Genomic DNA, 22701 nt, shown 5'->3' on the forward strand with positions numbered 1-22701 from the left:
CTTTTAGTTTAAAACCATTTCCCCTTGTCCCATTGCAGCAGGTCCTGCTAAAAAGTTTGTTCCTGTCTTTCTTAAAGGCTCTGTACAAGTACTGGAAGGCCACAATAAGGTCTCCCCAGAGCCCTCTTTTTTCCAGGATAAAAGATTCCAATTATCTTGGCCTTTTGTCACAGGAGAGGTGCTCCATCCCTCCAATCATCTTTTTGGCTCTCCTTTTGACTTGATCCAATAGAATGAAACAGCCCCAGCTCAGGTAGGAAAGTACGCTTTGATTTCATTTCTATCTCTGCCTCAATGCTAGCATTAGTATAGTGTCATCTAGAAAATGATTTTTTTTTTGGTGGGGGGGTAATATATTTAGCAGTCCTTACAGACGACATATAGTGGTTTAATCACCCTTTGGTCATTTCAGAACAATCTGTAGCCATGTAATATTAAATTGGTACTGATTATCACAACAGCTAATGAAATAGATGCCTCTGTATAAACCCTTACCTACATTAAGTTCTGTAGATGTATACACCTGCAGAAGAATCTGTTGGTGCTCTGACCTCCCTCCCATCCCTGTATGACTGCTGTTTCCATGACACCCACATCCTCTCCACTCCTAGGAATCTCTCAGCAGGCCATGTTAATGCATTAACACTAATCCAGTCACTCCTGTAAAACACACATGCTTTGGGGTGGGGGCTGAAGACCCCCTGTTATTCAGAAAGGTGAAAGTTGGGAGAGAAGACCTTTTCCCTTAACATAGGTTTCTACCATTTGAAATCTCAAAGTTGAGGCAAAACTTTCCACCTTTTTTTCCTCTATTTCTGATGTGAAAGAGTCACCTGCTGTTTTCTTCTGCCACTAAGATGCCAAAAAGGGGAAAATTTGACTGCTGGAGCATGTTGCAAGGTTGTTGGTCCCATCTGGACTCTCTAAAAGCAGCAATAATACTGATCTATTAGTCACCATTGAAAAACTTACTGCTGTTTGGTGGGAGATAAAAGGGACTAAAGGGGAGAAAAAAAACCCCACCCAAACACAAAGGTTCCAGGCAAGCTTAACAGATAGAAATAAGGTAAGAAGTAAGGCTTCTAAACCCACATTTGTTTTAAAGGTAGAAGAAACATAATTGATTGACTACATTCTCTTGTTATTCATCATCAGTATGGCAGAAAACGTGAAATATAAATTACATGACCAGCACCAATTTATAAGAAAATCCTTCATTCCAACATTCTCAGTTCTGAAAATGCCTAAATTTCTGGTTGGCACAGGCGGGAGGGTGGTGGGACACGGTGGGGAAAGAACCATACCGGAAAAGATGAAAGCCCTTTTTGTTTCATTAGCCAACATAAATTGAACTTACATCCAATCTCTTAACCAGACTTCTTTTGGTAATACAGCTTGGAAAAGAATCTGCCTGCAAGAGTATCCTTCAGCAAGAAGACTGAGTACCTTTGACTAAAATATTAAAAAGTTTGTTCAAATGCCACAGCAAATTATATGATGGTCCAAAGGCTCTCCCTTTCATACTTAAAGAACAGAGATAAATAAGTCCCATTGCTGTTTCTTACAGTTGCACTCACAGTAGAAGTTCTGCAAGAAAATCCCAATCCACATAAGAAAAATTTCTCTTAACAGCATTTCACTGTATTTTATTGTATCTTACTTACCTACCAGTAATTATGTACTTACTGTTTCAATGACAGAACATGTTGCCATAGAGATTAGGAAATTTGATATGCCTAGGTTTATTATTATGATGATGCAGAGTTTATGACACCACAACTGAAACTTTCCAGTCTGAATAGTTAACTTTAATTAAAATATAGTGAATAATGAGTTGCCTATCCATATGTTTATTTTTCATTTTCTATTTTGACTTCTAGATTTTAGCCCATTACAAGGAGATCTATGTGCTATTGCATTATCTGCCTATTTTGTAGACAAACAGCTATGCTCACATTATAATGTATTAATAACGTCACAGTTCCATGTACTTCACAGAACGCTTAACATAATGAAACACAATTATCTTTCCCCAAAATTCACAAACTAAAAAAATTATGATTTTTAGATCTTTATTTTCCCTGAAAAGGAAATATCTTAGATCTTTTTAAAGTTACGGTATTACATCTGTGATTTTTCTTGCAGGTTAATGAGTCAAAAAAGGCTTAATGCTCCAAAATCCATTGAAGTGTCTAATTCAAAATGTATGTCAGAGCCTCTGTGACAAGGATTTTATGAAGCTAATAGCAATGTTGCATCTGATAAGTTTTTTAGGCTATTACAAGCAAGATGAAGACATCCCATAGCTAATGTATTTGAATGAGCCAGCTTTGTTTTATTGAACATGTTCTGCTTGGAGGTAGAGTCCCTTCACTGACTGTAAAACAGTTTGTTCTGGGATATTAAAGAAAATATGTAAAAAATGTTGTATCTCTATACAGAGGCAGAATATAGTGGAATTCTGGATAAAACATCATCCAGGAGACCACAGGGATCTCTAAAATAAGGTACTTGGGTAGGAGGTAAACCCACCTGTGGCCATCCTACCACCTATGAACCCAACCCATACAGTCTGAAGAATTATTGCAGAGATTAGGCCAACATTTTCATGTCCACTGTAAGTATATTGATTTTCTTTTCACTGGCAGCTTTCTGGTTGTGAATGTTAAAAAAAAATAAAAAGGGAAAATCTGTTTTGCTTTTTTATATGACTAGATGTAACAACAACTATTCCAAACTTTTTCCCTCCAAACTAAAAAAATCTTTTGTACGGGGTGAAAAAAATCCTTTCCCTGAAAAACATTTGTATCTTTGCTCTCTAGTTTAAAGTAGAAAGAAAAAGAGCAAACCCATGAAATAAAACTACATCTAGACATTCAAAATGTGCACATTTTTATATTGCTTATAAGAGCTATTCTCCTCAAACTGCAACACACTATTCTCTATTCTAGTTGCTGCTCAGCACCTGATTCACACCTCGACCATATTCTCAGATGAGAACTTCTCCCCCTTAGAGGCTATAAATAATTGCTAGTTCCTTTTCTGAAAGGAGAAGCAGAAGTTTTATTCATATGCATGCAGGACTGCCAACATATAAACCACCCAAGTGGCAAAAATAAAAAAATACCTCCCCTCAAAACACATCTGCCACTTAAATGAAAGGTCAGACGTCATGAAAGCCCTTTAGTGTTACTCACAGCTTTCTGAAGGCACGTGAGTGGATGTCTCGTACTAAAGCTCCCAATTTCACGAAGTTCTCTCTATCAATGAGATACAGGAGAGTCTTTTTGGGGCGTGTCATCATAATCAGGTGAGGAACTAAGGTTTAATAAGATAATATTTATGTCTTTCTTTAATTGTTAGCATTTGTCATGTCAAAGGATTGGTCAGAGCAGTGAGTTTTGCCTGTTAGCAGAACTTCTTCTCGTTATGCTTACCTCGATGCAGGAGCACTGAACGTCCCTGCCTCAGCTTCCTCCTCGGCATCCCCTTTGGCATGCACAGTCTTGATGTCTGCAGGACCTTTCCCTCCTTTACTCTTTACTACTACATCCATCGCAGAAACCTGCCATTTCCTCAGATCTTTTCAGTCAGAAGCCTTTTTCTCTCTCAAGTCCGGGGAATCTTTCAAGCGGGGACCACCAGAGGGCAAAGCTGGATCAGGAACATCTGAGCTCACTGCAGCTCTGTCCTGCAGCCCGGAGTTTGATGGGGCTTCAGGACTACCCTTTCAGCAACCTGGATGCTCACAGTTCACACAGTACGTCACGACTGTAGCTACTTGCAATTACCAGCCAAAACCCCCTGTATTCAGAAAAGACTCAGAATCTCTGGGATATGAAATCAAAGGGCAGGCAGCATAATTAGACAACAGCCTCATTAACTTATAATAACCCTTTTCAGTATTTGTGGGAATCCCCAAAATTTTGCTATAAGATATTAAGGAGAACAACATGAGAAAACTAAAGGAATTATTCACATATTAGACATTTCAGACCTTTATTTTAAACTTATAAAAAGTTATCATGCTCTAGAAATTTATTTAGACAGAGAAAAGCTTTGCAACTTCATCTCTAGAAGCGTTGGCTCTACCTTTGAGTGACCTTCAAATCTGAATGCAGTCTCTATTTTGGCAAGACACTATTATTGTGTTCATGCAGCACATCTGAAATCACAGTAGATCAAACAGCAATCCTAATAGAACTCATCATATTTGGCATGTTGCTACAGAATGCTTTTTATTTGAAGTTGATCAGAAAAACTTAGCTAATATGCATTTCTTCCATAGAAAGTATTCCGCTCCCAAAATATGTTTCAAACCATTTGTTTGTGTGATCTTTTAAGAGAAGGTCTCATTTAAAGCAAACCAAAATTTATTTGTGTCTCCCTATACTTGACAAGACACCTGCCCCTGGTGCTCCACATGAAGCTTGCTTCTCTTCTCTCTTTTCTAATCAGTGCCTTTCAAAGCATTTGCGTTCTCCCCTATGATTCTGTGCTATTCATACTGAAGAATATTAGTGAACAGACAAAAGCAAATTCACGATCAGCACAATCAATGTAACTCTAGAATTAATTCTGTGAGTACAGTGTTTCTCAAGCAGCATCAGCAACCAGCCATTCAAAGCAAAGTGAGAAGAGGCTGCTGCGTGGCATGAAGGCTTCATACCTGCTTCTCAAGACAACAAAGAACTCACACACCCCACTCACATATCCATCACCACAGCTGGTTTTCAGTCACCATAAACTTCTGTGGACCCAGACATTCGCACATCACCTCTCTAGCCAAGAGAGTGAGTCAGCCTCTTGGTAGAGCATTTATTTTTCAGTGAGATATGATCTGGTATGCACTGAAGATCCATGAAAAATACCTGATCAGCAAAAAGCACTCCATAGGCAGAAATGCAATCCTTTAGCCAGCACAGCAGAGTGCCAGAAAGTGGAGCAGATTGATACCCAGACGTGTGGAAAATGCCGATGTTAAAAATCACTGCAAGCAAGTAGGCTGCTTTGCCTACACTCTAGAAAATGATACATCTGGCACTGATTGGGAAAGCACCCATCCATTTAAAATCTGTGAATCGAAAGTGCTGTGATGTTTAATTGAAACACGCTTTTGGGCCTGACTGCACTGAAAAGATGTTCCTTGAGGTACCTTGCTGGGTGCTGCCATGAAGGATCTCCACCAGCTGATGTGACCTAGTGAGTCTTGGTCAGGGGTGGAGGTGGAGGGCATCAACAGAAACAGACTCTAAGAGACCAAAGCTTTTCATTTATGCAGTGGAAATCTACTTCAGGGATGCAGGATGCTGAAAAGCCTATCCTTTTCTCTTTTGTACTAGTCACAGGAAAACTTTACCAGAGCCATCCCAGGAAACGTGGTCCTCCCTAGTCAACCTTAACACTTCAGCTTCTTGGAGAAGAGATATCATGCAACAACAGGAGTCTTTAAATCCTATTCTCAGCCAACATTGCTATCATGTCATCAGGAGGGATTTTTCCAAGACACACCCTTTAAATGACAGTAACAGTTTTCAATATGTTTAAGGGTATATGCATGAAGATTGGGTCACTACTGTTCATGCTAATATTGTTCTGTACTACTGATCTTCAAAAATATAGCAGGACTGGTAGTGACCACACCTGCCCTTTTTGCAATGAAGAAATTCAAGATGGGGAGAATGCCATTGCACAGCTGAACCATCATTTTCAATGTCTAGAAGCAAAACCTGCAAACAATTAGTCCTATAATCTCTGTTAGAAAACAGGTCTTCCAAATTACATTCCTAGCCATTTTTAAAAGTACTGATGCCTTTCTGAAAAGAATGTCACTTTCAGAAGCATTCCTGCTATTGGATAACATTGTTTTTAATATTCTCCTTTTTTAAAATTATTTTGTTCTCAAGTGAACTTATGTTTATTATTCTAACAATACCTTCATGTTGATTATTGTTCTCTTCACCGTTTCAACATAACAGGCAGTATTCCTGTGGAGAACAGTACAGCACTGTAGGAATAGGGCCTTAAAAATCACCAGATACCTCAAGTTTGTGTAATTCTTTTCATTAATAGAAGAAATATGAAAATATATAAAAAGCGTATCAGATCTCCACAAGATGACTGCATGAAAAGCCAGTGGCTTTTATAGCATATTTGTACGGTTACAAGTGCATGTAGAGTGTAGGGATTAGAAAAACAGTTTTTTTCTTTCCTTAAGTTATAAAAAACAAGATTTCTAAAATAATTTTTCTATATAATTTTAAGATGCTATAGAACTATGTTTGAGATCCAGGAACTACAAACCATTTCAATGTTCAGTCCTAACTTCCTCCCAAGCCCTCCTCCCTATATACTTCTCAAAGAGGCTCACTGCAGCATAGCTAAGACCACAAACCATAATTCTTCAGAAGCATTGAGATATTATGCTTTTCACTTGCTGGGAAAACATTCATGAGTGTCTTAAGCTTCTTTGCTGTGCTTTACAATATGAGAGCCTCTACATCTCTGCCTCTGAAGCTGCACACAAGCAAGACAGACCCGTTACTTCCTCCACTTTCATGTCCAAATATTTGTGCTCTAAAACCTGGTACAGAACTGGAAAAGTCCCAGAGAATCCATTTTGCGTTTCATCTGTCCCTTCTCCAAATAAGAAGAAAGTTATCATTTCCAGACATCTATAGATAGGTCTTAATGGTGTCAGTAAAACAACCTGAATATTTATAGCAAGTCACAAACCTAAAAGGCAGGCCCTCGACCTTCTGTGCCAGAGGGCTGTGACAGCAGTTGCAGATAATGTTTTTTTTCCACTTGTCCAGACCCTACTCTGTCCAAAGACAGCTCCTTCTGCCCCCGTCCATAATATTGCTGTCAGGTATCAGCTCTCAGCACTTACCTCACTTAGAGTGCCTCTAAACCAAGAGTTTTGATAAAGCCATAGCATGGAAAGCAGAGAAAGCAAGACATTTGATATCATAGTTTATCTTTTAGGAAGCAGTAAGATCACTTACCATAGCTGGAACACCTTTCCAAATTAGCCTTCTGTGGGAAAATTTCTTTTATTTGTATAGGTTTAGTCGTACAATAATATGTTCCATGTAAAATATATTTCACAGAGCAAGAAATTTTCTATGCCCTTATCACCTAAATAACTTAAAAAATATTATTTCACCTAAATTTATTTTTTCTCTTAGACTATTAAACTGTGAGGTCCAAAGCAATAACTCAGCAAAACCCCAGGTGAAAACATCACAGTCATATCCAAAACCAGTGGTGGTTGGTCAAAGTTCTCAACAGAGTTAAATATCAGCTCTCAAAAGACATTTGCATATTGGTACCAGAACAGCGTCCAGAAACCAACTGTCATTTAATCTACTTGAAACCTCCTACCCCAAACGAAAAGGTAGAAAATTTCCATAGTTAACAAAGATCAAAACAGCATCACTCTGTGCATACAGTCTGTATACAGGAATTAAACACTGAACAATCAGAATAGAGAAGTCAAGACAATAATATGTTTCCATTACTTAAAAAAGTGACTTCTGTTTATTTTGTATTTATTATTTTAAAGCATTATGAGTTAATTAAAAAATTATATTACATTAAACTTTGTGGTAGTTTTGGACTTCATCTGTTCCCTTCCATGACAGTGCCAATTTATTTAAGACAATTGAACCCTTTATGCATTCATTATTTTGTTTGCCCGCCCTGGAACAGCAAATCGATAAACAGCTTATTGCTGTATGTTACAATGTCCCAGTATCCTGATAGTGCATCAGTCAAGAAGAGCGATATTTTCAGGCATTTGTGGCTTTGTAGTCATTCTACTCCATCATGCACCTGATCTCAGAGGGAATTATTAAAATAAATTTCCTTTCCAGAGTTTACGAGCCATGACACTCTCCAGAGACTTAGGAAAGAGCAATCACAGTATCTGAAATTAACTTCTTTTAAAAACCACCACCACCACAAATCTTTTCAACATATTTGAATAGAATAAGGAACTCACCAAATTTGCCTGTTTATTCTTCATTTGGGCAGCCAACTCTCTGCAGAGGAGGTGCTATGAATCCAGTTGCCTTTCCCTCATTCTAGGAGGTGTAGGAGATGTGACAGGTTCAAAGTCAATTGGCAGAGTGTAACACTGGTGCATTTCTACAGCAGGGAGGCAGAAAAAGCAGGGGTGGAGGGAGAAGAGTCAGCCCTCACAGCAGTTGAAGAGTTCTTGCATGTTGTTATTGCCGCAGGTTCCTGTGACTGGCTTTAGCTGATCTCGTCTCCTCTGACATTGCTGCCTGTTGAGCTGGGGAGCACAAAGGAAGACTAATCACTGTACACCTCGAGCTGTCTCCTGCAGTAAGCCCTGGGGTTTTATCAACTGCAGAAGCAATCAATACCTGGGGAGGAAAGAAGTTTTGCCACCTGTCACCTGAGATAAATTGATCTATTTCCTAATTCTAGTACTAATGCTGGTTTCAAAGTCAAATGATAATTATTCGAGCTGGCTCTTAAAACAATCCATGAATGACACTGATCATGATTATTAATTGGTGTGAAAGGTATTGTGGCACATGAGTTCAGTTGATTTATTTATAGATTAATTTTCTTCTGTTTACCATGATGTTGAATTCAGGAAGCAATAGGAGTTTTCCACTGTGAGAAGAGCTTCCTCTTTTCCTTGTAGATGTCATTACTTGCTAGATGCATAAATTGGTAAACCTTTCACACTAATGGCAAACTACAATAAAACAGTCAGTGGTTCCTTAACAATTCGCTTTATTTATTTATGACTGTATAAATAAAGGCTGAGAATCAGCTTTGCCAGTGTCAAAGGGGGACTAAGAAAATGCTGTTTTCTAGCGTTTTGGGGATCATGGCATACCAGACAAAGGACCCCTACAACCTCAGCTCTGCTTTCAAGCATTGCTTATTGCCCCCAAAGCAACAAGCTCCTCAGATAATTTTACCTCTTTGTAAGATGGTGAAGGAGCGTTGAGAAATTTCAAGTCACTGTTAGCAGCAGAAGAAAATCATATTGTGTTACTGAAGCTAACCTCAGTGTGACTTTAGACAAGTCTCAGAATATTGAACAATTTACTGGTGAAATAAAAAATAATACTCTGACCCAAAACAATAATAATAATGAGACCTTTTTTACCACATATTATATGCAACTCTATTTAATTTTACTTTTTCACATATGAAAAAGTTCAGTGACTCAGTAAACCCAAACCTGAAACTCTTTTCTCTGTCACTCTCCAAAACTTGACAAAGTTCCTTAAATGCCTCCATTTTAATTTGATCTTTAAACTTTCTTAGATACAAGATAGCTACAACCTCAGGTAGAGGTTCTGTGCACTGGCCTGTCTGTGACATTCAGGCAGAAGTACTTCTGCCTCAGCTCCCATAGCAGTATCCTTGTTAGGCAAGCTATACTTCAGACTGTGTATAAATACCTTTTGGAAAGAACCTCTGTCCAGAACATACTGTCAAAATGCTCTCATTTAAAATGTTCACTGAGAGCTGATGTGGAGGAAAACAGCTCCATCTGTTAGCAGGGTCACCTTTTACATAACAAAGGCAAATTCCTTTCCTCTCTTTGCTCCAGAGTACCTAAAACCTTTCTCCCACCTCACAGCTCTCACTTTCACTACTGCACTGCAGTGCAGGAGTCAAGATTCACTCATGACTGAGAGAAAACAAGAACAAGGATTTAGTGCAGCAGAGAGCTCAGGTATTTTGGAGAGGGTACAGATTCTCACTTCCAGATGAAGGCTTGCTACATATAATATAACATGCATTTTTTTTTCCAGTGGCTACTTTAATTAGGCATCACAGAAATGGGGAGTAGACTTTCCTCCTTGTAAAACACTTGTTCTTGTAAATTGTCCCTTTGTCCCAGCAGACCTTGAATGTTTCCTCAGCTTGTTCCCACTGGGATGTCCCTGGGTTGCCACAGGCACCTAACCACTGATTTGCACCCCTCAGCAGGCAAGATGTATTCATATACACTTGGATCTCTGTGTTGATCTCCATAGCAAAGAGAGGAGGTGAACCAGTGCTCTCTGTTTTTAAGGATCCAAACACCACTTTTTGCATCTATAAGTTAGTTCTGAGTTTATGCCTTAAAAAAGCAGAATACCAGAATCAGGTCCATTCAGGAACTACTTCTGGAGCATGTTTGTACACTTCTCTGCAATCTTTAGTGTAGATTTTGAAAGGTCTGAACAAAGTTCCTGCTCGTGTTGGTATTTTCTTACAGTGTGGTTCTGGGGTAGTTCGCTGTTCAGTGTGAATAGACTTTGAACTGAGGTGTATCATACATAAACAGTTCTGATGCCAAGGTGTATTCCAGGTACAAAAGAAAAAATTTACACCAGGTACCCAATGTCCAGACCCTTTCTGTGTTTCAACATTTTCATCTTCTCCTTTCTTTCTTTTTCTTTTTTTTTTTTTTACAAAGGTTGAAAAAAGTCAAAGCCTTCATTTTTATGCCTATTTGCAGAGACTTTAACTTTTTTTACAGTAAAAAGTAAAAATTTCTCGATCTCATTATTTTTGAAGAATAAAAAAGGCAGAGAAAGACATTGGTGACATATAAAGTTCTTTATCCTTTTCATCTTACTCATATTATTTTCTTCCAATAAAGGTTTTGACAGCTAAGATAACATGTGGATAAAACAGCAGGTGTGAGTCAGACCTTTCTCCAGATTTCGTCCTGGAGAGAAGAACAACTACAATCTAGTTTATTTTAAAACAAATGATAGGAGGATTGGTAAGAAAAAATATATAATAGAGACTTTTCATAAACATGTAAAGCTACAGCACAAGCCTGAAAACTTGCAATATGAAAATGTACGTTACCCTTATCACCTCAAATATGTCTAAAGTCAGTGAATGCTAAGAATTTGTTCTCACAAAATGGGTGCTATTTCCTACCTAATTTTTTCTAACTTGCAGCAACAGAAGGAAATTAATAGCATTATTTATGATGTTCTTCTCTTTCAGATATGCAGCAATGTCTTGGTTTTAAACATTTGGTGAAAATCTTACTATTTGAGAAATAGTTTTCGCTTGTATGTACATATAGTGCAGTGAAAAAAAATTTAAAACATTTTAGGGTATTTGAAAGGCTGTTTTTACACTTGAATTTTTTTGTGGATTGAATTTTAAGCTGTTTATTTAGGAGTATAGAGCAAAAAATAATAAAGAGAATGGCTTATCTGTAGTGTACCCACTGAAATTTTAATATGAAAGAAAATGACATGGTAAACTCCAGAAACAAAGCACAGACTGTAATTTGATGTTCTCTGGATTTAAATTACAATAACATACTGCAACAAATAGTCAAATATAAGTCAAAATTATTTTTGCTTTTACTGAGGGTGGTTCTTTCCTTGCAAGCTGCAGTGGTTCAACTTCATAAACCTTGCTAAACTTCATAAACCTTGCTAAATCTCACTGCTGTGTGAGTGATATGCAGCTGTAGCATAACACAACAGAGGTAACATATGACAAGGAGATGTCATGTAATATAACTCACTCCATTGCTTCTTTATAATTACACAAAAAAACAATTACCCTGCATTTATCTCTGGACTTTGTTACTGTTCTAAGCTTGTTGAAATGGCCACTGAGAGTTTAGACATATAAGAGTAATTTATAATGCTCTTTACACTATCATCTTTACAAACCTATGCTTTTCTAGTGTTGTACAACATCTTTCTTTTAAAACTATAAGCATACATAAATGACCACAAATACATTCCAGTCTGACATAACATTTTCTTTTGAGATCTTTGCCAGCTGAAAAAGCTTTGGAGCCACCACAGCAATTAATACAAAACCTTGAAATAATCTTACTAGATACTCAAATATAATAAGGACATCAAGAAAGCTTTTTTCCCCCCAAAGTCATATATTGAATTTGAGTGTAAAAATACATCTTTTTTCCTAATTCTCATGTGCTCAAAGAAACAATCATTGCAATCATGTAACTAAATACCGATGAGAGAAGCTGGATTAGCTTTAATTCTAGACTTAGAATTAAAAAACCCAGAAGAATTCATAAAGCTCAGTCTTCCCTGTCATAGCTTGCCGCTGAAAAGTAGCTTTGAAAAGGTTTGATAGAATTCATTTGACTTTTGAACACTGAAAACGGAAGTGGAATATTTCACCTAAAGTGAGAAGTTGAAAGTAAAACAGAAGAATTTGTTCTTATTGTTTATCATGTGTTTATCTTACTGTTTGTCAGCAGGTACTCAGCAACTTTATTCATTCTCTAATTTTAAACTTTCTTTTTCTTTTCAGGAGAAGAACTGGCGAGAGATTAATACGTTGAGCCAAATATCTTTTATATAATATTGAATACTTCTGTTGAGAGACACCTGAGACCAGTTGCTATAGTAGTATAGTGCAAGAGAGCCCTGTGTTGATGTTGTGTATATGGGGTAGAAACGCAGAGAGGAAATAAACCACTTTGTTTTTCCATGCACAAGAAAGCCACCCTGCACAACTGTTAACAAATGAGCAAAAAGTGTCACAGATTGGTAGCCAGTTGGAGGTGGGTGGAGTGAGTGGGAGGTGAGTGGAGAAGAAACAAGTCAGATCTGCACCACAAATTTGGGGGAAGGTGTAAGTAATGGCTATATATATACTCTAATTATCTCATTAGCTATCAGGGAAGATACCGAGAAGGACATTTTAGAATGTATTTCAGCCCTCCTCCATGACCCATGCCTCTTGCTTGAACCTTTCATCTCCTCAAAGCAGCTCTGGCAACCATCTGACAACCTGTTTCAAAGCCTTCACAGTCAAAATTCACTACCTTCAGAGATTTTTTGCATGAGACTAGAAGCTGGCAAGCACACCAATTTTCCTTGATTGTCTCCTTTCTCCCCTTTCCCCCCCTCCCAGACACTTCCCACATTTCTTGCCCCTACTGGCCAAAAAGTGGTGCTACTGTCATCTTCTGGATTGTGAAAAAAAAGAGAATGAAGTGTGCAGTAGCATTAAGGACATCTTACTGGACTGCTTTGAAACTCTGTTTTGATGCAGTAGGTCCTTAAGTTTGTTTCTGTCAGAACGTAAAGTTTTCATCTTTAAATTCTCCCACACAGTGGTATTCATGCAACTGTGAGTGTGCAGACAAACATTTTTGAAAAGCTCCCACTGAGGTGAAACTTGAGTAAACAGGACAGGTGGAGTTTAAAAAAAAAAAAAAAAAAAAAAAAAAGGTGTCCAAAATAATGTTTGGGTTTTTTAAATTATGTAAAGCTTGACATATGAGTATCAGTCTTACAAGCTAAGAAGTGTTAATGCAGCAAGAAAAGAAAAAGTGCTTTTCTAGTACTAAACTAGAGCTTCTATTTAATGACTGCAAAAGGAAAAAATATTGGAAAGTGGAAGGGGCATAAAGAGAAACGGAGACTCTATGATGTCAAGGAAACTTGTTGTAAGGTTAAGGATCCTGGACTCCATAGACAACCCTGACTTATTGCCAAGTGTTGTGGAGAAACTCAGATAAGTAAAATTTTTTTTGTACGGACATACATGGTTTTGCCAAATATTTGTTGTCACCTGCTAAGCATGTTTACTGTCTATGTTTCACTAGGTCATATTTTACGCATCTTCATATGCCTGAAGAACTAATTATAAACCAATAGCATTTGCAAGCTTTAGGTTTACAAGAGGAGTGCTAGATATAGGGAGTTCCTATGGAATCAGAACTGGCCCTATGGACTTAACTTTTTGGGAATTAATTCCGCATTAACTAATTTATTCTAGGATGGATTAAGGCAAAAGCAGTGAAATGAGTGCTGTTCTGCCTTTATACACTGTGCTGTCAACTTCAGAGACTCAAGAACAATTTCTCAAGCAGTTCTTCCCAGGGCCAGGCTGGAGGATTACTAACCCTGTCATCCTTTCCAATGAGCCCTCCTGCTCATGTATGAGCTAAGAGACACTGAAATCCACCTTGTCTCAGCTGCAGGGACAGACCAGAGCATGCTGAACTGGGAGAAATCCATCATGACCATGATGGGCATGGAGGGAGGATGCAGTGCCAGAATATTGAATGCTAACAGCTGGGGTGATATTAGCAGGGGCTCCTGATAGCAGACAGACAAGGATCTGATTTTAGATTTAGTCATTGGTCTTGGACATGTACTAGGAGTAAGCCCCTGGACTTTGAAGAGGGCAATGGCTGATTATCCTGGTCTTGTTTCCACAAGTGGTTGGAAGATCACTGCTTTAACTCAGCTAGTCAGCTTTGAGTACTCAGCTGCCAACCGGCCAGGACCACTTCCCTATTTTTCTGTTCTTCTCTTGTACCATACTTCCTATCAGTGCTTGGCTGTCTAAATGATACTAGTCTGGACCCTTCTGTCACAGGGCCACTTTCATGGTCAACACTTAGAAAAGAGGCTCACAAGAAGATCGGGTAACTGTGTCCTTGCTTCATCAGTTCAGAGGCACCAGTGAGTATTGCTGTAAGAAGCAAGCTCCAGTATTCCCAGAATAATAATTAAAAAAAAAAAAAAAAAAAGCAGCTTTATGGGTTATCTTTTATAAATTTTATAAAGCAATTGCTTCTTTTTACCCCAGTTTGACTTGCTTCTTCCAGTTCCATCACAGTTTAACTAATGTGTATTGAATGAGCTTCCAGATAAAAACTGCAAGCTAGACGAGTCACTGAGAAGATGGAAATCGATTTTGCAAATCAATGTTCAAGGCTAAAACTGTGATGTATAAGTGACATTAGCTGCTTGTGCCACTCTCCTCAGTGAGTGCAACATCATTTTAGCAATGCAGGAAATTGTAAATGAGAACTATTTTAAGCAAATTTTACTGTCTATTACTTAGTTCAATGCTACTAAACTCAATCTGTTTTCACTAGATAATGCCAGTGATAAGGAACACAAAGAACTGAATAATTATGTGCCAGCACTTCCCAGTTACTTCATAAGGGTTACCAAGTGACATTGAAATGCAGGTAAACACACTTTTTATGCAAAGTTCAGGACAGTCACTTTTTTGGAAAGAAGCATTCAAGACAGAATCAGATACAGTCTGCACTATTCAGGCTACAGAGGAGCAGATCTAGAGCCATATCCAGGCTACCCTTAGTGAATATGCTTGGTAAATTAATCTAGCTGTGCCTAGTGACTCACAGACACCAGCCTGAATATAAAACTTACTTTTTTTTTGAACACTCAAGTAATTTTACAATGTTGTAAAGAAAAGATAACAGTGTAGAGGAAGTTGTGGGTTTGATACATACAGAATAAACAAAACAAGACTGAATTTACCTAAACAATTTTTTTAACTGCTTAATGTTTGTCTGATACCATGAGATCTAGGAGTCACAGAACAGTCCAGGTTCATACAGACCTCAAAGGATCGCCTAGTCCAACATTTGTGGGAAAAGGAAGCTATGACATTACCTAGCATGCTGCCCAATTGCATTTTGAAAGCCTCCATTAATGGGGACTCCACCACACCCCTGAGGAAGTTGTTCCAGGGATTATTTTCACTGTGTACAATTTCTTTTTTACGTTGATATGAAATCTCTCCCAGTGCAAATCCCATTGTCCCATGCCTTCTTCATGTGGCTGCTTGTACAGTGACCTTCTATCCTCTTTTTATCTACCCTTTGAGTATTGAAATACTGTGATTCTCCAAGAAGAAGAGACCTAACTCCTTCAGTCATTCCTTGATGGGCAGGTTCCTCAGCCATTTGATCATCTTCATAGCTCTTCTTTGACTCTCTCCAGTCTTTCTGCATGCTTCTCCCAGAGCTGGATGCCATTCTCCAGATGTGGCCTTACAAGCACTGAGAAGATTAGGATGATCATGTCCCTGTCTCTGCTAGCAAAGTCCCAGCAGATGCAGCCCAGGATTTGATCTGCCCTGGTTGCTGCATGGCAAAATGGTGAATCCTGTCAGCCAACTCCCAGGCAGAAATTGGGCAAGATTTGATGCAAGTACACACAGTAGAATAACCCTATATACCCATGGCTCTAGTTGGATAACAAAATATATGAGTGTTATAATAGAGGAGAAGTTTAGCATTCCAAATCCCACTAGTAATCACTTAATCTAATTCCACATTTTGACTCTCACAGGAAAAGAAGAATCAGAAAGCAAGGACCAATGACATTTATTTGTCCTCAAAAAGAAGGTCTTTCTAGCAAAAAGACTCTTTTATTATTATATTTACCCTCCAATGAATAAAAATGTATGCTACTGATTATGATAATGTAAGAAGAAAGTTATCTTCCTGCCTGTTGTGAACTTTCAAGGCTTTCAAAAGAGTCTATCCCAATTTCAGACAATATTTTGGTTTCTGGTTGTTAATGGAATGACTAAACAATTGCCCTGAATGTTTGGTCTAGATTTCAGCTTGTTTCATATAATTAGTCAATATTTTCAAGATGAAAAATTCTCTCAGATCTTGCCTGTGGATTGTGCTTGTTTCAGAACACTTTTTTAAAGTATTCTTTCAGTGCCAACTTATTCAAAAATATTTTGTCTTTGACTGATAATTTCCCACTGTTGGTAAACCTTCATACATCTCCAAATTCCAGCCTGAAGAACACAAACTGTAAATTTTATTTTCAAAAATTCCAAGGATATAAAGGTATGAAATAAACATCAAATCAAATCAAGAAAACCTTTGAATATTTCACACCATTATTGATTCTCTTGGACAATGTAGGCAGTTTGGATTCCTGACACATTTTAAGGGGTATCAGTAATTCTAGTTAATCTGATTCCTCTATCTATAGATAATGAAGTAGGTAAAGAAAAGAGATCTGTAATAACAATTAAATTATTTTTTGACCATTTTTCTGTGATACTTTGCCTCGTTAAATTTATTGCTTTGCTTTAATTGTTTGATGTGGTTAAAAAAATTAAAAAAAAAATCTTCCCTCGGGTTTCTTTGTTTTCCTGAAAAAATATAATATCTTAACCAGTTCCATGCTCCTCTTCTTTCTTTATATAAAACAAAAACAGAAGCAGTTTTATGAAGCTGGAAGGATAGGTGGACTTTGTGATTCCCATCTTTAGTTGCTGCTTGTCAAGTTTCCTTTGCTTCAGCGTGGTCTTCAAATGTGGACTGGAGATCTGACTGTAGCAAAACTTAGTTTTGTATCATATCTCTTGTTTCTAAAGGACTTTGCAGTCTGTCTCATTTCATGTGCCCACACATAAACACAGAGCATCAGCCATCTCTGGTGGGAGGGTGACAGTCACACAAGCCATCTGGTAACCAGCCAGTGCACTGCATGGCAGTGGCAAATGGGAATATTGGCCAACGATGCCACATCAAACTCTCCTCTCTGGAGTATGCCATGGGATTTCCAATACCCACAAGGAGCAGATGTCTGATCATTAAAGAAGAGGAGCATGCCAAGAACATGACTTAGTGAAAGGAGGGGCAACACCAGCTTGTCAATTGTCTGGACTAGCAGTCTCCCAAAAGTGAGATAAGGCAAATAATTGAAACATAAAACCCTTCTGTTTTGTCCTTGAGGAACAAGCTAAGAAGACCAAATCTATGAGGAAGCCATCACCATAATATGCAGGGGGAGATAAACAGATTTGCAGCCAATCTGAGGATGCTTAAGCAGCAGGCTTCATAAGCCCCAAAATTCAAAAGCTGCCTCAAATATCTAACTTTGACACAGCCACAGAAAGGACAGATATATGCAACCAATGCTAATGTGCCTCAGGACTGGATTTCATGCTTCTGCACGACTGACATTAAGCAGCTGGCCTACAGTGTATACTAGCATGCTGTGAGTGTTCCCAGCAGAGGGTCCAATCCTCCATGGTAACGCTCTTCAGGGAGCTCTGGAAATGCTTTAATTATTAAAATGAATAATTCCTACCAACACATTTAATTGGAAAATATTACATGTTTAAATGGGCACTAATGGAAGGGCTCTGAAAAATCTAACTGTATAATAGAGTATGCTGTTTGAAGTGAATTCTAGCAATATTTTTTCATTGAATAACACCATGCATTATTTATCCTATCTCTTTTTAATCCTATCTGATAGTTCATATGAAGAAGGAATCACTGGAACCTCAGAGATAAAATGCAAATCTCTGAATTGCCCCCTACGAGCTTAACCTGCCACCACTAGCTCATCTGCCTTCCTTGCTTCCTGTCCCCTAGCTTCCAAGGAAATAGCTCAATGAATTTAGTGGTGCAGGATAAACTAACCCCCTTATTTCTACCTCAGCACTGGGAGGACTGTGAAGACTGGCCAATTACAGGGACACTTGTTACCATAGCCTGACAGAGATGAGTCACATACAAAGGTGAGAGAAGGCCAGTGTGAGAGCAAACTTGTGGGAGGACAAGGGGATAGGGCAGAAAATAAGATTTCAGGACAGAAATGTCAGCCACACAGAGGAAGCAAGGACAGGTGTGAACAGGGTGTCGTGGTTTTGCCCACTAGCCCATCCCTGGGGCTGAGGATGGTTTTGTCCAGGTGATTTCCAGACAAAAAAGCCAATCAAAAAGTCCAGTGACACCTTTGCTAATTACATCTTATAGAAAACAGAAGAGAAGGCTTGTTGCGCAGTTGAAATTAGGAGTGGCAGCCATGTGGAAGAGCGGCGGGCCCGAGCAGGGCCAGGCTCCTTCCTCCCCTGGCTTGGGCCAGGGGCGGGGGGCAAGTGTAGCACTGAAGGTCCCCTTTCTCTGTTGTAAGAGAGTGAAGAAAAAAAAGTTTAAAAGATTAATTGCTTGGACAGAAACCGCTGCAGAGAAATTCCAGCCGAGAGATAACGGAGCTTCCAAGGTCAAAGCTGGCAGCTGAAGTTGCAGCAAGAGAAGAAAAGTTTGAAGAGGGGAGAGCTGTTTCTTTCCCTTTCACTCTCTCTCTTCAGCATGGAAAAGACTGAAAAGTAATCCCTGCCACCTGTAAAAGTTGGTTGGAGTGATAAGACTCCCATGCTGCTTGTGGAAGAACTTACACTGAAGTAAGTTGATATACAAAGAAGCCAAGTGTCCCAGTTTAAATGAGACAAAGGTCTTTTGCTGAGGATGGATTAGGAGAAAAAGACCCAACCTTCCTTTTCTAGCAATTATAAATTCGAAATTAAGAGGCTCCGATTGAAGGAAAACAAATTATGAAAAAGGGAAAAAATAAAAGCTCTTTATTAAAAGGTATGTGTATTAACAGGAACACGAAAAAAAACCAAGTAAAACAACCAAGCAATACTCCTATACCCACCAATAATCCCCTTCAAGAACAAAACCGATAAAACCGGCAAAAAGAAAATCAAATAGTTCAATTTTTAGCATCCTTTGGTGCAGTTCCAGCCACAGTCAGCAGGGGGCGCCGTCGGGTCACTGGAGATGCAAAATTTGTAATGTCTTGTACCGTTCACCAGGTGGCGCTGTTGAGTTATCAAAAAAGTGCAGAACTTGTAATGTTCTATAGTAGTCACCAGGTGGCGCTGTTGGATCACTGGAGGAGTAGAACTTGCAATGTCCAGCACCCGTCACCGGGCGGCGCTGTGGGATCCCTGGTCGCCGCCAGGTGGCGATGGAGGAGGGGGGAAGGGGGAGGGAAACAGAAAGCTCTCCCAATGGAAGAAAACTCACGATTTTCGGTTGGTGAGGACCCCGCGGTGAGCCAGTCCAGTAACCAGCAAACAGCTGCGCAGAGAACAGCAGCAAAAAAACTCTCCTCCAACAGGCAAAAGACAAAGAAGCAACCAGGCAGTCTCTCCTGCTTGCTGCAGCCTCCCCTCTGGCTCCAGAGCTGAGCTCCAACCCCCAAACCCCACCTCTTTTCATACACACACCCTGGCCTTTTTCCCAATTCCTCCCCCTTCGTTGCTAGGAGATTAATGTCTGGTCATTTAGGGCTCAGGCCAACTCCTTTGTTTATCTGATGGCCCATTCACACATACACGCAGGAGGGAGAAGGGGAAAGGAAAGACAAAATTTCTTGCTAAAATCAGAACTATGACACCAAGACTGCATGAGAGACCCGAGGTGAGGCAGAGTCCTGCTGAAGATTTTGTGACCCTGAGGGAAACCCACGCTGGAGTGAGACGGCTCAGGTGGGATGTTGGGATCTCAGTGAAAGATCCATGCTACTATTGAAGATTTGTAACCTTGAAAAAGAGACTTATGCCGGAGCAAGGACGGCCTGGGTAAGATGTGGGAATCCAAGTAAGGGATCCGTGCTAGACCATGTTGGAGAGATCTATCAAGGACTATTCTCCCATGGGGAGGGACCTCCATAGGGAAACAGGGGTGGACTCTTAAGCCATTAACCCCTGTGAGTGTCCCTGGTGGTGCAGTGGCTAAACCACAGCGTTGTCAATGCTGAGATCTGGGTTCGATTCCCGGTTAGGACACTCCCCGGGCAGATGGAGCTCGCTAGCCCTGTAAGGCAATCCATCTACGTCCTGAGGACCTCGCTGCCACCATCCAAGCGTGCTTGGCCCCGGCAGATGAACCTCAGGATTAAAGGGTGGGCTCAGTTCTGCGCACACTGTGTCTCACCTAAAAAATCCAATGTGCAGGCTGGAAGGTGTAAAGACCTTCCCCGGTTCTTCGTTCGCGAAGAGACTGGCCATTATCCCCTGTAACTCTGTGGAAGAAGATCCACAGTAATCAAGTGTCTCCTTGCAAGCCTATGGAAGGAAGACCCTTCAGGACCTGGGTAACTCCCAGCCTTCGGTCTTAGCCCAGGAGGGGGGTAAGCCCAGCCCTGGAAGCCAACACAGAGCGAGAGAGAGAATTGAAAGAATTCCAGCTGTGACAAGAGTACTGTAGAGTTACTGCAGAGAGAGCTGGAACTCCGAGAATGGAGAAAAGGACTACTTCTCCTCCTTGGACTGATATATAAAGCGGGGGGGAGTATTTCTGTAAATACTTAGTACCTTTACTTAAGTAGAATTATTGTAGATATAGTTCTTTATTAGTTTTTATTTTGTTAGTAATAAATGTTCATATTATTTTCCCCAAATCAAGTCTCTTTTGTCTGCATAAACCTTCTCTCAACTAAAAGTAATTGTGTGGGGGGTGTGAAAACAAATTGACCCAAAGCAAAACCATGACAGAGGGATAACCAAAGGGGTTAGAAAATGTACCTGCAAAGAGGTTGCTACCTGAAGCTGCCAAGGAAGGGGTTTGAAACCAGTGGATCTTGAAGGCCCAGGCCGTTCTACAGTTCTGTGATTCCATGTAATATATAGTTTCACAGTTGGAGGTATCTAAACTGTTGAAATTGCATACTTTCATGAGAAAGGGGCATTAAGAGAAGGATTTATACCTCCAGATTATTTTCTGCTGAGCCCAGAGCCCAGAGTGAGCATTTTCAAAGAGAAGGACTTACTGGATATACTACAGCCTTGTAAAGTTATTGTAGTGCCAGATTTTGTCTGATCCAATCTAAAAATTGTATCAGTCTTCGTATTTCTGGCATATGTGTTTCCTCCCCACAAACATGGTGGAAAAACCAGAAAGCCACTTCTATCTGAAAGTTACACTCTCTCCCTCAAAGTCTCGTAGAAACACAAAGAGATGCATTAAAGAGTCATTAAAGAGAGGTTTTGTGAGGAACAAGAGGGAAAGTCAGAGTGCAGTTTTTAAAAAATAAATTTTTGCATTGAAAATTACCTCTGTTATTTTAACTGACTCTGAGCAGGACCTACATGTACCAGTGTTTAAACTCATTTTGGTTTGACTATTTTCTGAAATAGGCAACCTCAATCCTTTTAGAGCTTTTTTTCCTCATCCCAAACCAGATCCTTAGTTTGCCACTTTTTTCTCCTTATCATGACACTAAAACAAAATTGTGGAAACTTTCTTAGTTGCTGCAGATACAACACTTGTCAGACCTTTTTTTTTTTTTTTTTTTTTTGTTCTCCTCTCTATACATATTCATTAGCTGCAGGAAGGACTTAGGAGTAACAAGACTTCCTTTTTGGCTGTTGAAGATTTCACACTCCTGAATTCCAGAAAGAGAGGTTTTGTAGCAAAAGATCAAACACACCATAGCATAGCAAGCTTGGGAGGGGAGCCAGCAACAATTTACTGCACTTTACAATACTGACATGTTGGGCCTATTTGGGATTACAATATTCATCAGTATCACACTATTGGCAGTAGTCACCAAACAGCCCTGCTGCAGTGCACAGATGAAATTCAAGCATACTCAGAGCTCTGAGATTAGCACAAGCCCACCTGTTCCCTCATATTTGATTATGCTGTAGCACTGTATCTTGTCTGCAGTTTGGCTATATCTATCAATATTTGAATATCTATTTTCTGACTAACTTCTTTGTTTAATATTTAACATGCTATGGTTCCTTCAGTAAATGGCTTGCATTTCAGAATCTCTTGTGACTGCTTCTGCTGAGTCAGACATCAAAATCCAGCTTCTGGTAAGGAGTCCCTTGTATCTGCACAAAGCTGTATTTAATCCAATGCTTGGGTGTGATTTGCAGCTCTGAGTAACTTAATTATAGCAACCCTCATCAACACATTTGAAAACAAAAGCAAAACAGGAAAAAAAACCCACTAAAGCCAGGATCTTTTCCAGCTAAGAAAGATAAATAAGGGTGTAAAAAATGGCTCCTATACAAAACCAGCAAAGCTTCTTGGAGCTTCTTGGAGTGTTTGCAAGCTGCTGGACTGCAGTAGAACAGGAGCTGGACACAAAGCTA

The 22701-nt window shown here is 39.4% G+C and overlaps 1 protein-coding gene across 1 annotated transcript in view; it reads right to left on the reverse strand.

The window, feature by feature from the left end:
* The window catches only part of TRPM3 (transient receptor potential cation channel subfamily M member 3), a 411660-nt gene extending 403587 nt beyond the window's left edge, over positions 1 to 8073 (reverse strand). The window contains exon 1 of the mRNA XM_027881877.1: positions 8006 to 8073. Coding sequence (XP_027737678.1) covers positions 8006 to 8029 — 24 coding nt within the window. The 5' untranslated portion in view covers positions 8030 to 8073. The remainder of the gene's footprint in view (positions 1 to 8005) is intronic.
* Positions 8074 to 22701: the final 14628 nt, after the last annotated feature.

Source organism: Empidonax traillii, unplaced genomic scaffold (genome assembly GCF_003031625.1).
Source record: "Empidonax traillii isolate 1590-97213 ecotype Southwest subspecies unplaced genomic scaffold, ASM303162v1 scaffold7:size3022706, whole genome shotgun sequence".
NCBI lineage: Eukaryota > Metazoa > Chordata > Aves > Passeriformes > Tyrannidae > Empidonax > Empidonax traillii.